This window comes from Geotrypetes seraphini, chromosome 4, assembly GCF_902459505.1.
Source record: "Geotrypetes seraphini chromosome 4, aGeoSer1.1, whole genome shotgun sequence".
NCBI classification, from domain to species: Eukaryota; Metazoa; Chordata; class Amphibia; order Gymnophiona; family Dermophiidae; genus Geotrypetes; species Geotrypetes seraphini.
Window position 1 is genome coordinate 106,640,521 of NC_047087.1, and position 15,555 is coordinate 106,656,075.

The following is a 15,555-nucleotide window of genomic DNA, read 5'->3' on the forward strand; positions in this document are numbered from 1 at the left end:
GAACTCAAAGACCAAAAGGAAAGATTAGAAAAAGAGAAAATTAAATGGGAACAGGATCGACATACAATGCAGATAGAATTGGACAGAGTAAAAAGTGATTTAGTAGCCAGGAAAAACAGTGTTAGTGCAAGGGCTGTCCTGACTCTCTGTGTCCAAATACCAAGGTGACTCAAACCTTCACAGCCATGCTGGACTCCTATCACTTACCTGTGGACTCACTTCTGGAGACGCAGGATAAGGGAAAGAAGTCAGACTCAGAATTCAGCTTGAGGTATGTGGCACCTTTGATATTGGACACTTGCGGCTGCCCCAATATTAATACTACCATAGAGGGTCAGGATAAATTAACTTTAATTGATACAGGGGCCAGAATCAGTTTTAAAGATAGAGTGCCTCCTACTGGAGATCAGAAAAATGTGGAAATTTGTGAGATTCAGGGTCTAAATGACAAAGCTTCAAAGTGTGTGTTTATCCCACAAAAGGAACAAATGAAAGACATTATAGAAACTACTGCCAGCACGAGTGAGAATACAGGCAAAGAAATAGTTGAGGTGACTGTTCTTGCATTAGGTACAGGAATTCCAAATGCTTCTAAACTTTTGGTTCATGAGGTTATTCCTGTGCAGTTAGCCATACAGTGTTGCCTGCCAGTGCAGCAGCATGATCATAGTGTAACTCACTCAGAGGCTGCAGATCTTTCAGTTTGGGCACAAGATTGTGGGAAAAGGTACACTGAAATTTTGTTTGAGGCCAAAGATCCTCAACCACAAACTTCCTCCAGCAACAGAACTGGTGCCTAAGATGGAGGAGAGGGGTCTGAGTGGACCTATCTCTTTAGCATATGGTTCTCCAGCTTGGTCAGATACTAAACCAGAGGGCTCCGTTAGACTCACTATAGACTCTCGGGCCCTAACTAAGGTTTCAAAGCCTGTAGTACCAGTGGCAGCCTCTTACTCTGACATTACTGTGAAATTTAACCCTAAATGTGCATTTTTCTCTTTCCTAGACATGACTAATGATTTTCAGAATGTGCCCCTTGCCTCTGAATGCCAGGACACGACAGTGCAGACAAAAGACGACAAATCTAGCCTGCACCTGACTTCTGCACCGCAGTGCCCACTCCTCAGAGTGCAGTGGGACCCAGGTGGCAGACATGTGGTCCAGGTCGGCCTGAATGGAACATGGATGAAGTTTGCTTTAAGTGACCTTGCTGCTAATTTAAAATGTTTTTTTTCTTAGCAGCAGTTCGGATATATACATAGCCATCCCAGACCAGTTTTGGCACAAAGAGATTTCTAATGTATTCCAAGGATCTTCTTTATCACTGCAGAGATAGAGACGCTCCAAAGAGACATTAGCTTTATGCCTTTTCTGAATGAGATGGTTATGATATGCATTATTTGTACATATACTTTACTCATGTGTTCATCTTTGCTGTGTTTTTCTATGACAATGTGTTTATTTACAGAGTTAAATTCAGCCCTGCACACTTGACAGATGGAAGAATAGCTTCACGCCTCAAACTTTGTGTTTTATGTTTTGTCTGTGCCCATGTTGTCTGTGTTTTGTCTACTTGTTTTAGTTTAGGGGGTACCCCAGGATACAGAACATTGGCCATTTCTAGAGCTCTTTTCCCATTTTTTTTTTTTTAATTAGCCCAATTTCGCAATGTTCTTTTAAGATATAGTTTTCATACCTTAGGTGTAGCTTAGTTAGAGGTTATATTTTTAAGAAAAGGTTTTACTCTATACAGTGTTTATTCCGTGATGCTCACTAGATATGATACATTCAGTATACATTTCCGAATACATTCAGTACATAATTATGGTCTTTCTGAAGTGCCATATTTGGGTGCAGCACACAAAAACATATATTTTTGGAATGTCCGATTAAGAACCTTAACTAACTGAATATTGTCTCTCTTTTGCCATAACTATACCAAGTAAATGCATTAATATTGTCACATGTTGCCACATTCAGTACAGGCAACCTGGTCTCTCTCTCTCTCTCCATTCAGTACAGGCAACATGGTTTCTCTCTCTTTTTCTATCTTTTTTTTGGATCACACTGGAGTACAGCTGCTGAATGATATCTGGACTCTTTTCAAGTTGGTGTATCCCTCCCTGTATGTACAGACATAATTTCATCCCAAGGGTGAATACCACCAGTTTCAAGTGACTGACAGATCCTGTGCCGACATCATTTCATCCCAAGTGTGCATCTCAACAGTTTAAAGAGACTGTCGGTTCCTGCTGGACTAATCAGCTTCCTGCACCCTGACTACAAAGACTTCTCTACCTTCTCACACATGCTGTACACAATGTTTCCTGTTCGTTGTATCTATGGATTCAGGACAGCCACCTTCCTAAGAACGCTCTGCTGTACAGTTCAACCTATTTACTGAACAATAGAACCTACTGCACATCTCTGGTAACTAACGATTTCATATGCTGTGCATCCACTACCTCTAGACATTTCACAAGCTGCTGAACTCCACATTGAACAACTTAAGAAAACCTCCAAAGAAGTGAATCATACTATCACTTTTGAAAATGGACAGATTGCACAAACTGTAGAAAATTTGCTATGAGACGCTCATGTCTCAGTTTGGGAACTTTTCTTTGAGTATTCGCCCACTGCACACCACGTATTTAATGTTTTAATTCACCCTATCATTATCTTAATTATTCTACAAATTTTGCTATGTATTGTTATGATTCTCCTTTGCTGTAAAGTGAAACACATATACATTTCTTTATCTCACAACCTTACTTCTAGCTTTTAAGGCAGTTATACATGAATTTCCAGTATCTTCTCTGACACTTGCTAATTTGGTTCTAATTTGGTTAATTTGGCATGGCCTATTGCATTGCATACCAGGGTCAGACATAATATTATCTCATATCCCATACTCTATGACATCTTGGTACTTTTATGCCTGAACCTCCTGAGAAAGCTTCCTGCAACCCTTATGCACTGTTCATTCGCTCAACGACGGGTAAGATATAAGCATACTGGGTTCCCCGCCCAGATGACGGACTGTACAACCTAAGACAGAGGTTTGAACTCATAATGGGAACTGTTTATCTTCATAGCTTGGAGATTCTGCAGGACAGGGGACATGCTGATATAATGTTGGAGGTAAGAGAGGCTGGCTGGTTATAGAAGGGCACCGCAAGCTTGCCTTCATTTTAAAGAATAAAAATTAAAATTAAAAAAAAGTATGGGCGATGTCAGCATAGCTATTGCTAGCAATCAGCAGTTTGGGTTGCCATAACCAATGTCAGCAAAGGCCTATGGGAAATTATATCAATCTGATTCTGGAATGTTGATGCAGAATTCTGTGCTCCTGCACAGAATTCACATACATTAACCATCCAGCCAGACTGGATTGTTTATCAAGAAGATAGGCTGCTTGAATGGGACAAAGAAGCCAGAGATTAATCCCATCTACCATGCCTGCAAGTATCACACCCTCCTTATCAATTAAACTAACCATTGTTTCAAACAGTTTACAAATTATAAATGGAAAGATACTGGGAAATACAACAGTTTCTGTATTCAGAATAAGATTCCAAGCTATAAAAGCCTCCTCTCTGCAACACACTTCTATCTCTTTCTGTCTATTGTGACAGGGAAGCTCCTGTCACAGTGAAAACTACTGCTAAAACTCCCCAGAATGCAGCACAGGGCTCTGTAAAACCCGGCCTGGAGCCAGGACAGCTGAAGAGCCAGTTAGGGAAGGCTCTGAAAACCACTAATTTCCCCTATCACTCCTTTCCCCAAGTCAGGGAGAAACCTGAGACCAATTTGGAGAGGGGTGGAGTCAGACCCTGGAGTTTGCCTTATAGGCAAAGTCAGTTGGGGTGGAGAAGGGAAGACACAGATGACTGAGGAGAGAAGCCAAACCACTCACGGAGATTCCAGGTCACAGAGGATGCCTAAACCCCAGCATGATCGTATGGCAGGAAGCCAGCTCCTAAGGAAAGGTGGTACAACACTTGGGAGGTACAGTGACTGGCAGCTTAAACCCCAGAGAGAAGGGCTTGGAAATTATCCCCAGGGAAAGGCTGCAGGCATTTTGGCAGACCTGCAGAAAGGGGGATGGGATGTACAGCCTGGGAGGAATGAGGAAATGCTAAGCCAGAGTTCCCATGAGGGTGAATGGGAAATGTGCAGAGTCCCGAGTGATAATGTAAGTGAAGAGGACATGGACCTGGGAGTATACAGTATGTGAAAGTCCTCAGCTAATCTCATGAAGAAAGTTCTCCAATTGTTTCTTTGTTTCACCCGGAAGCCAGAGCATTGCTGGCAGAGCTAATTAGGTGAGAAAAGCTTGTCTGAAGATAAAGAGAGCTGAGAGGTGAAAAGGGTTGACACAAGCCGTGCTCAGCTATAAATCCAGAAGTTGTTGGGGCCCAGAGAGACCAGTAAATCCCAGTGGGGATATGAGCCGATGAAGGCATTGAACTGATGCAATATTTTGAGTTTATAGTATTTTTCTTTTGATAAAGAGGGGCAATCCAGCTCCTCAGTAAAAACCCCTAAGACTCACCTGGACTGTGATATAGTAGCGTGCAGGATGCACCCAAAGGACTCTTAACAAACCAATGTGAATGTTTTCTTTTGTTTTCTTTTCTTTTTACTTTGGTATCCGGGTCTTCCTTTCACCACCATATAAAAGGCGTCCTAAAATTCTTGCTTGTGGTCCGAGCCTGAGTTTCCCACCTACTCGGGGACGGGCCCGGCCACACTATCCTTCTCTTTATCTATGGAACCCGAAGCTTAGACCATCACCCCATCCCCCTTTCTCAATCTCTCTCTGGATCTCCCTGGAACTTCACGCTTCTATGTCTCTCTTTTCCTCTGAACTCTGTAAGGCAGGAAAACCGCTTTGCTCTCTCATTAATTGTAATGCTTATGAATATTGCTTTTCTGTAAGCTTATTTCTATAATATATTCTTTATGCAATCACCTCTGGCTGTGTTTCTTATTTGATTCTACTCCTGGTGAATCTTCTGTGAGGGAACTGAACCTGGGATCTGGCGTTTGTAAGGGCGCCTCTTACGTAACACCCTACCACCTCACCTTGTGGGGGACCTGACCTTCAAACCTTACAGCATGGTTTTGGGCCATCTAAATTGAGACATTCTGGTTAGGAGGAGCAATGATGGGATGGGAGTTGGTTTGAGATACTAAACAAAGAAACCTAAACTGCTGTTGTGATTTGTGGGTTTATATTTTCAAATAAAGAGAATTTAATATAATTGCTTCCTTTATTTTCATATAAAAACATTATATCTGAAACACATCTTGACCAAAAATTAGATCTTCTGACAACAGAAAATGCTTTCTGTGACCAATCCCAACTGAGTGGTTAATTAAAGTTCTTCAAGTACACGAAGCTCTCCTACAGGACAGTAGGTAGGCAGTCCCACAAAATTTTGCATTCAACCCAATAATGCTACCTTTTGTTAAGTCAACCTTTGTGTACTATAGTTTCTAATCTATAGTGCAGCAATGGATCAGTTTCCAGAAGAAACTCAGCTGTGGTATAAACCTTTTCTTTCATGGCTCCTGAAAATTTAGAGTCTTCTCTTTCTCTCTATATTTCTCCAGAACTTCTCTCAGGGTCACCAATAAATTGTCATTTTTAAGTTCTTCAAAGTCTTTGTTAACCTTGATGCATTGCTGGGTCAGTTGAGCCTAAGAAAAATAAAATGTTTATTTTATAATTATATATATAACCATAAATTATTTTCAGTTTATGGCTTGAAAAAACAAACAAACAAAAAAAAAAACAAAACAATGACTTTCTAAATATAAATAGTAAAGCATGGTCATCAAGAATAGGCAAATATTTTGATCCACATTCCTTAGAATGAGGCAAATTCATTTTCCCGAAAGAAGTGAGGCTCACAGATTTCCAGATCTTCTGTAAGAGGAGATGAAAATTTACCTCTATGGATTCTACATGAAAAGTAGCAGATTCCATGATCTGATTTAACTCCTTTATTAACTGCCTTCCTTCTTCACCTGTTTGCTGTGCAGTTAGTTGGTATCTGCAAAACAGAATTTCTTTATTTAAAAGTAATAACAAAAAGGAAAAACCATAGTTCCTAATACTTTAAAAAAAAAATTATTTATAAGGTTTTCACATTATTATCAAGCATATCATCTTGTACAGAAAGTGTAATCAAGAAAACATAATATTTAAATTACTTTCAATCCTGAAAATAAATTAAACTATAAAAAGAAGCACATCTAACTTAATCACATGCTAGTCCTCAAATTTAGGATCCAAGACTTAAAGATAAGAGTAATTTGAATTAAACATAACAAGCAAACAAAATCACTTAATCTGCTGCTGAGAGCTAATTATTACTTAGGTACAGATGTTTCTTCATTCTCAAGACGTTTCAGAGAAAGGAAAGAAGTCAAATGAGCCAGTTCTACGAACACATATTTTAAGGAATGGTATCTAATGACACATTTGCAAAGGTATCTAAGAAAGAAAAGACCCCCTATCCGAGTCACCCCTGGTTTCAACATTAGACAATTCCCTTCTTCTCTTCTGGGTATCTCTCAAGACATCAGGAAATATCTGAATATGGAAGCCCAGGAAGTCCTTAGATCTAATTTTTTTGTTGTTTAATAAGTTTATTGGATTTTAATAAAAGGAAAATACAAAAATAGAACAGAAAAGTACAAATAACTGAAACATTTTCACAGTCTTGCAGGATAATACAAAAGAAGCATTCAGTATACAAAGTGTTACACATTTATGAGTAAATAAGTAGTGAGCACTAAACAGAAACCATAAGCTAATAGTGTTCAATTGTTAGAGTAGATTTAATTATGAGTACTAATAGCATATGCTAGGACTTTAGACTACAACTTAGTAAAAGGGAATCCAGTAGATTTGTTATTATCTGCAATTGATTTTTCATATCTGGCATATAAACAGTGTTCCACCATTCATTATAACTAAGGGAAGAGAAGTCTTTCCAATGAGACAGTATGATTTTCAGAGCAATCAACAGAAAACAGTTCAGAAGTTTCAAACTATATTTATCAAATGATGATACCAAAACATAGCCACCTGTGATTATTATAGGATAGGTGATATTGTCATTGATAGGTAATATATCACATACTGTAGCCCAAATATCTGACCAAAACGACTTCAATAGAACACAATGAAACAGCATGTGATCTAATGAACCTATTTGAGTATTACAAGACCAACTTAGGTTAGATACTTCTGAAGAGACTTTAGAAAGTTTGTGAGGAGTCCAGTATGCTCTATGGTAGAGGAAGAGTACTAGTTGTTTAATCGCCGCTGCTTGTAGTGAGCCAAAGGCCGAAAGCCATATGCTTTCCCAATTTGTAGAAGTTAGAGATAGTGATAGATCTTGGGCCCAATTGTCGTACAGCGACCCTGGATATTTAAATTTGTGCTTCTTCAGTAATTTATACCATGCCGATGCTTCACCCCTCTTATCACAAAGAACTGTGTACCAATTGAGAATAGTCGGTATTTCATGTGCTATTGATTCTGTTTTCAAGAGTGCTTGGGTACAATGTTGTAGTTGTAACCAGTCGGAGGAAGCTCATACAATACGGATAAAGTAGCAAAATCAATGATCTTCTTATCTCTTAACAGTTGTGAGAACGACCAGATTCCAGCTTTAATCCAAGATTTCCATTCAATGTGTTGCCCTTGAATTTTTACTATACGGTTAAGCCATATAGATGAGTGGGTAGTGGAATTCCACCTGATGTCCGCTAGGGCATCTAGTTCATGGATAGCCGAAGCTGTGGATTTCAGAATTGGATTTCTGGTATAGTATGAGGAGACTGTATGAAGGAGTAAAGTCTCAAACAGTTTTTATTATACAATTTACCTTCCAATTGCAACCATGTAGGAGCATTCCGATGTTCGGTATCTATTAACCACTTGAAACCTTGCCTTTCTAAAAAAGCAATATGATAGTCATACATGCTAGGGAAGTTCACACCTCCGTTATTCTTTGTACATTTCAATTTTTTCAGTGCAATACGTGGTACTTTATGATTCCACAGGAAGTCTGTCATCATTGATTCAATGTTTGCATAAGTGTGGGGAAGTAATAGAAATGGTAGCATGGAAAGAATATATGTAATTTTAGGAGATAAGGCCATTTTGATAGAATCCAATCTACTCCACCATGTAAGGTTCAGGGAAAACCATTGAGCCATAATGTGTTTGACAAAATTTAGGATGTTTTCTTCATTGTAGGATCTAGTTTCTTCAATAGTAGTGCCAAAGTAGACTCCCAGATATTTCAATCTTCATGGTGAATACTAGAGAATGACATGGTGGCGGTTTAGCCGCGGATAACCCGCCAAAAACTGGGAATGAAAATTAGCAGCCTCTGTGGGGACGGGGACAAGGCCATCACCGCCCTGTGGAGCGGTGAATGGTCTTGTCACCGCAGTGAGGCATAAAGGATTGTGCAGTCCCCGCAGCCCCCACCCGCACGTCGGCTCGATCGTTTAACCAGCTTCCTCTCTCCACCTCACCTTAGTTTGCCGGCTTTCTTTTTCGGCGACCGGAACGCTTTCAAAAGAGCCGCGCATGCGCGGCTGCTCAGTATTCAATCTTCTGCTCTGACCCAACCGGAAACAGGAAGTTGCAGCAGAGCAGAAGATTGAACTTTGAGCAGCCGCGTGTGCGCGGCTCTTTGAAAGCGTGCCGGTCGCCGAAAAAGAAAACCAGCAAACTAAGGAAAGCTGGAGAGCAGTAGCGTACCAAGGGGGGGGGGGGGGGGTGGGAGGGGCAAAAAATGTAATGGCGCCAGGCCTTGGAGCACCGAGGCAGACCGCTTCTCCCCCCTCCCAGCTGAACCCCCGCTGACCCTCCTATCTCCCCCCCAAGTGAACCTTTCCGACCCTCCCAGCGGGGGTTCGGCTGGGAGGGGGGAGAAGCGGTCTGCCTCGGTGCTCCATTACCTTCTTCGGGCAGCAGCAGCGTTTACAATTCGCTGCTGTTGCCGGCTTCAGGCCTTGTTCTCTGCCGGGTCCTGCCTACTTCCTGTTTTCATGAAGACAGGACCCGACAGAGAGGAAGGCCTGAAGCGGGCAACAGCAGTGAATTGTGAATGCTGCTGCTGCCCGATGAAGTCCAGGACATCAGGACATCGGGGAAGGAGCAGGGAGAAATCGGCTACTGGCTTAGGGGTGAGGGTAGGGAAAGAATCGTGGAAGTGGAGAAATTGGCACGATGGCTTTGTGGGGGCTAGGGGGAGAGAGAAAGAAAGGAAAAAATAAAGAGGGGGGGCCAAGGGGAGAGAGAAATAAAGGCAGAAAGAAAGAGGGGGTCAAGAGGGAGAGAAAAAGGCAGAAAGAAAGAGGAGGGCCAGGGGGAGAGAGAAATAAAGAGGGAGGCCAGGGGGAGAGAGAAAGAAAGGCAGAAATAAAGAGGGGGGCCATGGGGAGAGAGAAAGAAAGGCAGAAATAAAGAGGGGAGCCAGGGGGAGAGAGAAAGAAAGAGGGGGGGGGGAGGAGAAGAAAGAAGAAGGATCAGAAGGACCAGAGACTCATGAAATCACCAGACAAAAAGGTAGGAAAAATGATTTTATTTTCAACTTGAGAATTTATATCTGCTGTCTATATTTTGCACTATGGCCCCCTTTTACTAAAACGCAATAGCGGTTTTTAGCGCAGGGAGCCTATGAGCGTCGAGAGCAGCGTAGGGCATTCAGCGCAGCTCCCTGCGCTAAAAACCGCTATCGCAGTTTAGTAAAAAGGGAGGGGGAATATTTGTCTATTTTTGTATAGTTGTTACTGAGGTGACATTGCATAACGTCATCTGCCTTGACCTCTTTGAAAACCCGCGGAATATAAATGATAATTAACATTTTCTCTGCGTACAGCGTGCTTTGTATTTTTAAAATTTTATTGTTGGTAGATCATTTTGACTTGGCCACAAAGGTAAGGGGGAGGGAGGGAGGGGAGCTGCTGAAAGACATCTAGGAATCCTTGCAGGCTTGACTGTGCAGGGAATTATTTTTGTAAAATCATGTTTTGTTATGTGACTGGCATTATCTAGACTTTAATTTCTATGAATGAATAGAATGAAAATTATATAAAATTACTTGCTTGTGGGGACCGCGTGTTCCGGCTCACACAAGGAAGGAGGGGGTGAAAGGGAAAAAGTTTTTCTTCCTTGGAAATAGATTCTGAAGTGACCTCATCAAAGAAGACCAGCACCAAATGTACAAGAAATCCCTTAAACAATATCAAAGAGCCCAAAATAGAAAACTGCTACTGCCTTGAGACTTCATTATTGAAGGAATCAACTTGAAATCACAGAAGAGACAGGAAAAGGTTAAATGCCTCATAGAATCCTCAGGTACAAAACACAAACCAAATTGTGAATGAAATCAGAGCAGACAGTAAGAATTATAAAATTGATGTCATTATCCATCTGGAAAAAAAGGCGTACTAGAAATAATGCCTCAGCAATACAATTTTCAGAAGTTCTATTTGCTCATGGTAAGGGAGAAGAGAGACTGCTAGTGATGGTGGGGGGACTGATAGAAGATATGAAAGAAGGGTGGTAGAAAGGAACAGATGGTAAAGGAGGGAGGGAAAGGTGGTGGTGGAAAGGAATAGAACAGACATTGAAAGAGGGTAGAGAGGAACAGACCCTGAAAGGAAATGTGGAAGGCAGAGTGGGGAGAAGACGCTGGAAGGGAAGAAGACAGATGCCAGACTATGGGGGAGCGGAGGGAAGAAGATGGGTGCTAGACGGGGACGGTGACGGGGTGGTGAATGGGATGGCAGTGGCGGTGACGGGGTGGTGAAAGGGATGGCGGTGACGGGGCGGTGAAGGGAACGGCGGTGACAGGGCGGTGCAGAGGATGGTGGGCCGGGGACGGTGCAGTTCAATAATGTCAGGATTGGAACAAATAGCAATTTGTAGCGGTTCCAGTGCTATATTAAATAACAAAGGTGATAACGGACAACCTTGTCTAGTCCCTCTAGTCGGGTGGAAAGTTTCAGATATTGTATCATTGATGCGGAGTTTAGTAGACAGATTGGAATATAAGACGCGCACCATTTTGATAAAATTCTCCGGGAATCCAAACCATTGCATAAAACTTTAAAAAGGAAGGACCGCTGATCCAAGATGGCTGCCGCTATCTGATTGCTGGCAGGACGCTGGAGAGTGTCTCTCTTACCGCTTAGAAATGCCAAAAAGAAGGGGTAAGAGCGTTGGTGGAGCCTCCCAGCGCTCGGGACCCGTGGTTCTTACAGTCGATGACATCTTCCGACGTCTCCAAAGTGAGCAGAGCCGTTCGGGGATTTGCCCGTTGGGAGCGCCGGCTGAGAGGAGTGGTACGGCGGATACCCCCGGACTAGACGTCACACTGAGCACCGACGTCAGGACGCTTCCCCTACAGCCGTTGCCGCTGGAAGCCAGCTCTCCGCAAAAGGAGAGTATGTCCGAAGAGGCAGTATTCTCTTCCCGAGAGGCCAGTGAACTGGAGGGCTCGTTACAGGGAACAACACAAAAGAAATTTTTCCTTTTGAAAGAACCAGCGTCCGGGACAACTGTGCTTAAGGGGCAACAAGGCACAGGGGAGGTAAATCATTCAACTGAGCAAATTAGTATTGCACAAATATCTTCTTTTGCTCCTGTTAAGCCCCCAGAGGTTACACTGGATTCGCTTTGGGATTTAGTTTCTACTTTGGGAAATTCCCTCAACCCTCAAATAAAGAATTTAGAAAAGGAACTAGAAATCCAGAAAGAAGAAATTAAAATTTTGAAACAAGACATTGTAGTAATAAAAACTGAAATTCAGGAAGAAAAGAAGGACTTAAAAATGGTTAAGAGTAACCAAGATTTAATTGTGAAAGATAACCTGACTATGAGAAGAAAATTGGAAGCACTTGAAAATAATAGTCGGTTTAACAATTTGCGTTTGATTAATTTTCCAAAGGTCTTGTCAATTTCTCCAGGAGATATGATAAAACGTTACTTTCTGGATTTCTGGAAATCCTAAAAATTCCTGAGAACTCTTTGCCACCACTGTCAAGAGTGTATTATTTGCCTAAAAAGAATCAGGACTCTCAAAAAAAAAGATGAGGATGGAAAACCACAGGAAAGTTCTTTGGATGTTACAGCTTTATTGGAACAATCTGATAGAGAGGTGGCTAGTCCAGCCACTCTCTTATTGACTGTGACTGTGGCTTTGAATCAAAGACAAAACTACTCTGGCTCGGCCCAAAGTTAGCACACCTGCCCACCCTCTTCACTCTACCCACAGGTCCCGCTCTTCGCCTTGAGTTCTCAAGCAAGGTCCTCGGCATCATTATCGATTCCTCCCTCTCCCTAAACGATCACCTGAACTCCTTGGCAAAATCATGTTTTTTCAGCCTTCACATGCTGAGGAAAGTTAGATCCTATTTCCACCAAAAACACTTTACCGTCCTGGTACAATCCATCATCTTATCCAAACTCGATTACTGTAATGCCATTTACCTGTGCCTAACAAAAAAAAGTCTTCACAGACTCCAGCTCATCCAGAATACTGCGGCCAAATTGATTTTTGCTAAACGCAAATTTGATCACGTCTCCCCCTTACTTACCAATCTTCACTGGCTCCCTGTACTTTCCAGAATTCACTTCAAATGCTCCTGTCTAGCTTTCAAGATAATTCATGGCATCCTTCCGCCACTAATCCCCCTATCCTTCCTCACCCAAACGCCTGCTACAACCAGATCCGCCCACAGACATAAACTATCCTTCCCCTCTCTACGTGGCATCCCCCACGCAGGCAAACTGGGAAGATCCCTCCTCTCCAAAATCACGGGCCTTTGGAACGATCTCACTATCCCGCTGCGGAACCTGGGCTCCCTCCAACTGTTCCGGAAACAACTGAAAACCTGGCTTTTCTCTAATATATAACATCTCCTTCTTACTTCCCCTCTTTTCATATGCCCTTGTAAACTCTCTCTCCCCTCTCTTCTTGTATTTTTAAGCTTTGTAAACCGTGTCGAGCTCCGCTTCCGTGGAGATGATGCGGTATATAAACTTAAGGCTTAGTTTAGTTTAGTTAGTTTGGCTCTAGACAGAGATTGGATCCTTATACTTTTCTTTAAAAAAAGATCTAGAGATTTCCTTGGCTTCCATATCCAAATTTTTCCTGATGTTTCGAGAGAAACCCAAAAGAGAAGGAGGGAATTATTATTATAACCAGGTGTGACCCAGATAGGGGGTTTATTTTTTCTTAGATATCTCTGTAAGTGTGTAATTAGATATAGCACTTTTAAATATATTTTCTTTGAACCGGCTCATTTGATGGCTTTCCTCTCTATGAAGTGCCTTGAAAAAGGAGAAACATCTGTGTCTCAATAATTAATTTAAGCTCTCTTTCAGCAACAGATAATGTGATTTGGTTTAATTGTTATTGTATTGTTCTCACTCCTACTTCTTTAATCTTGGATCTAATTTTGAGGACTAGTGTGGGATTAAGTTGAAGACCTTATTACCTTTTTTAATGTAGTTCTGGTTTATTTTCAAGTTTGGAAATAATTAATGATATGTTTTCTTGATCGCACTTTTCTGTACAAGATTATATGCTTGTTAAATAATTTGAAAAATTTATAAATAAATAAAATAAATAAAAATTAAAAGGAAGGACCATTCTACTCGATCAAATGCCTTTTCGGCATCTAAGGCTATGGCCATTATTGGTTTGGACTCACTCTGAACTTGTGTGAGAACGTGGGCAAATAATCTCGTATTGTCACTTGAAATTCTGTTTTTCATGAAACCATTTTGATCCGCAGGTATGATTTTGGTTAAAACAGGATTCAAACGTGTGGCAAGTAGTTTTGCATATATTTTTGCATCTACGTTTGAGTGACAATGGTCTATAATTTTGTACTTGTAAAGGGTCTTTTTCTGGTTTGGGAAGAACGATGATCAGAGCTTCAGTAAATGTTCCCATTGCTATTACAGAATCCGAGAGATGACAAAAGTATTGTGTTAGAAAAGGGAGAATGCAATCTTGAAATGCTACATAAAATTCTACAGATAATCCATCAGGTCCCGGTGACTTGTTCTTTGCCATAGTATGAAGAGTTAGTTCAACTTGTGTTAGAGAAATCTGATCTGTCATTTTCTCACTGTCCTCATCTGTGAGTACAGGATGGGGAAGGTTCTGTAGAAAAGGTTCAAACAAGCCCAGGAAGTCCTAAGATCTATTTTTAAAGAAAAGTTTAAGGATCCAATCCTTGTCTGGAGCCAAAGCTACAGACAATAAGAGAGTGGCTTAAATAGCCACTTTTCTCTATCTGATTGTTCCAATAAAGCGGAAACATCCAAGAGATCTTCCTGTGGTTTTCCATCATCTTCTTTCTTTTGAACATCCTGAGTTTTTATAGGTAAATAATACGCCCTTGTAAGAGGTGGTAAAGAGTTCTCAGGTATTTTAAGAATTTCCAGAAAGTAACGCTTTATCATATCTCGAAGAGAGATATTGATAAGATTTTAGGAAAGTTAATTAAGTGCAAATTGTTAGCCCAACTATTGTTCTCAAGAGCTTTCAATTTTCTCCTCATGATTAAATTATCTTTGACAAGTAAGTCTTGATTACCTTGACTATTTTTAAGTCCTTATTTTCTTCCTGAATATCAGACTTCAGCAATACAATATCTTGCTTTAAAGATTTAATTTCTTCTTTCTGGTTTTTCGTTTCTTTATCCAAATTTTTTATTCGAGGATTGAGGGAATTTCCCAAATTAGACACTAAATCCCAAAGAGAGTCTAAAGTGATTTCTGGGGGTTTAACAAGAAAAAAAGAAATTGCTTGTGCAATTAGAGATTGTTCAATCGGCTGGTTTACCTCCCTGAAGTCTTGATCCTCTTTAGCTAGAGTTGTCCTAGTCGCTGGTTCTTTCAAGAGGAGTAAATCACTCTGAGCTGTTTCAAGTAGCGAGCCCTCCAATGCACTGGCCTCTTGAGAAGAGAATATTTCCTCCTCGGGCGTGCTCTCCTTTCGCGGTGAGCTGGCTCCCAGCGGCTGAAGGGAAGGCATCCTTACATCAGAGATCAGTGTAACATCTAGCCCAAGGGTATTTGCTGCAGCACTACTCTTCGCCGACGCTCCCAACGGGCGATTCCCTGACGAAACCTGCTCACTTTGAAGGCATCTGAAAAGGTCATCTACTGTAAGCAACGGGGCTCTCGAGCTCCGGAAGGCACCACCAATGCTTCTGCCCCTTCTTTTCGGCATTCCATGAACAGGTAAGAGAGACAATCAAAGACGTCTTCTCAGCAGTCAGATAGTGGCAGCCATCTTGGATCTCCCAGCAGTCCCATAGTTCCTAATACTTATCTCATAGTACTACATTCATAATTCAGAACATTTTCTTTTTGGACTCCTGTTCGTTTACAGAAATTGGATAGTTCTAAGTCTAATAGATGCTGGCACTGTCATCTTGATATAGGGACATTGAATCATCTACTATTCTATTGTCCCTTGATACTTAGATTTTGGA

General features: G+C 41.3%; 1 protein-coding gene across 4 annotated transcripts in view; it reads right to left on the bottom strand.

Moving 5' to 3' along the window:
* Positions 1–5,262: 5,262 nt before the first annotated feature.
* NDC80 (NDC80 kinetochore complex component) overlaps positions 5,263–15,555 on the bottom strand; it is a 315,825-nt gene continuing 305,532 nt past the window's right edge. For all 4 annotated transcript variants that reach the window (XM_033940389.1, XM_033940387.1, XM_033940386.1 and 1 more), the window contains exons 16-17: positions 5,960–6,062; positions 5,263–5,706 (exon numbers count right to left, since the gene is read on the bottom strand). In XM_033940389.1, coding sequence (XP_033796280.1) covers positions 5,569–5,706; positions 5,960–6,062 — 241 coding nt within the window. In that variant the 3' untranslated portion in view covers positions 5,263–5,568. The remainder of the gene's footprint in view (positions 5,707–5,959; positions 6,063–15,555) is intronic.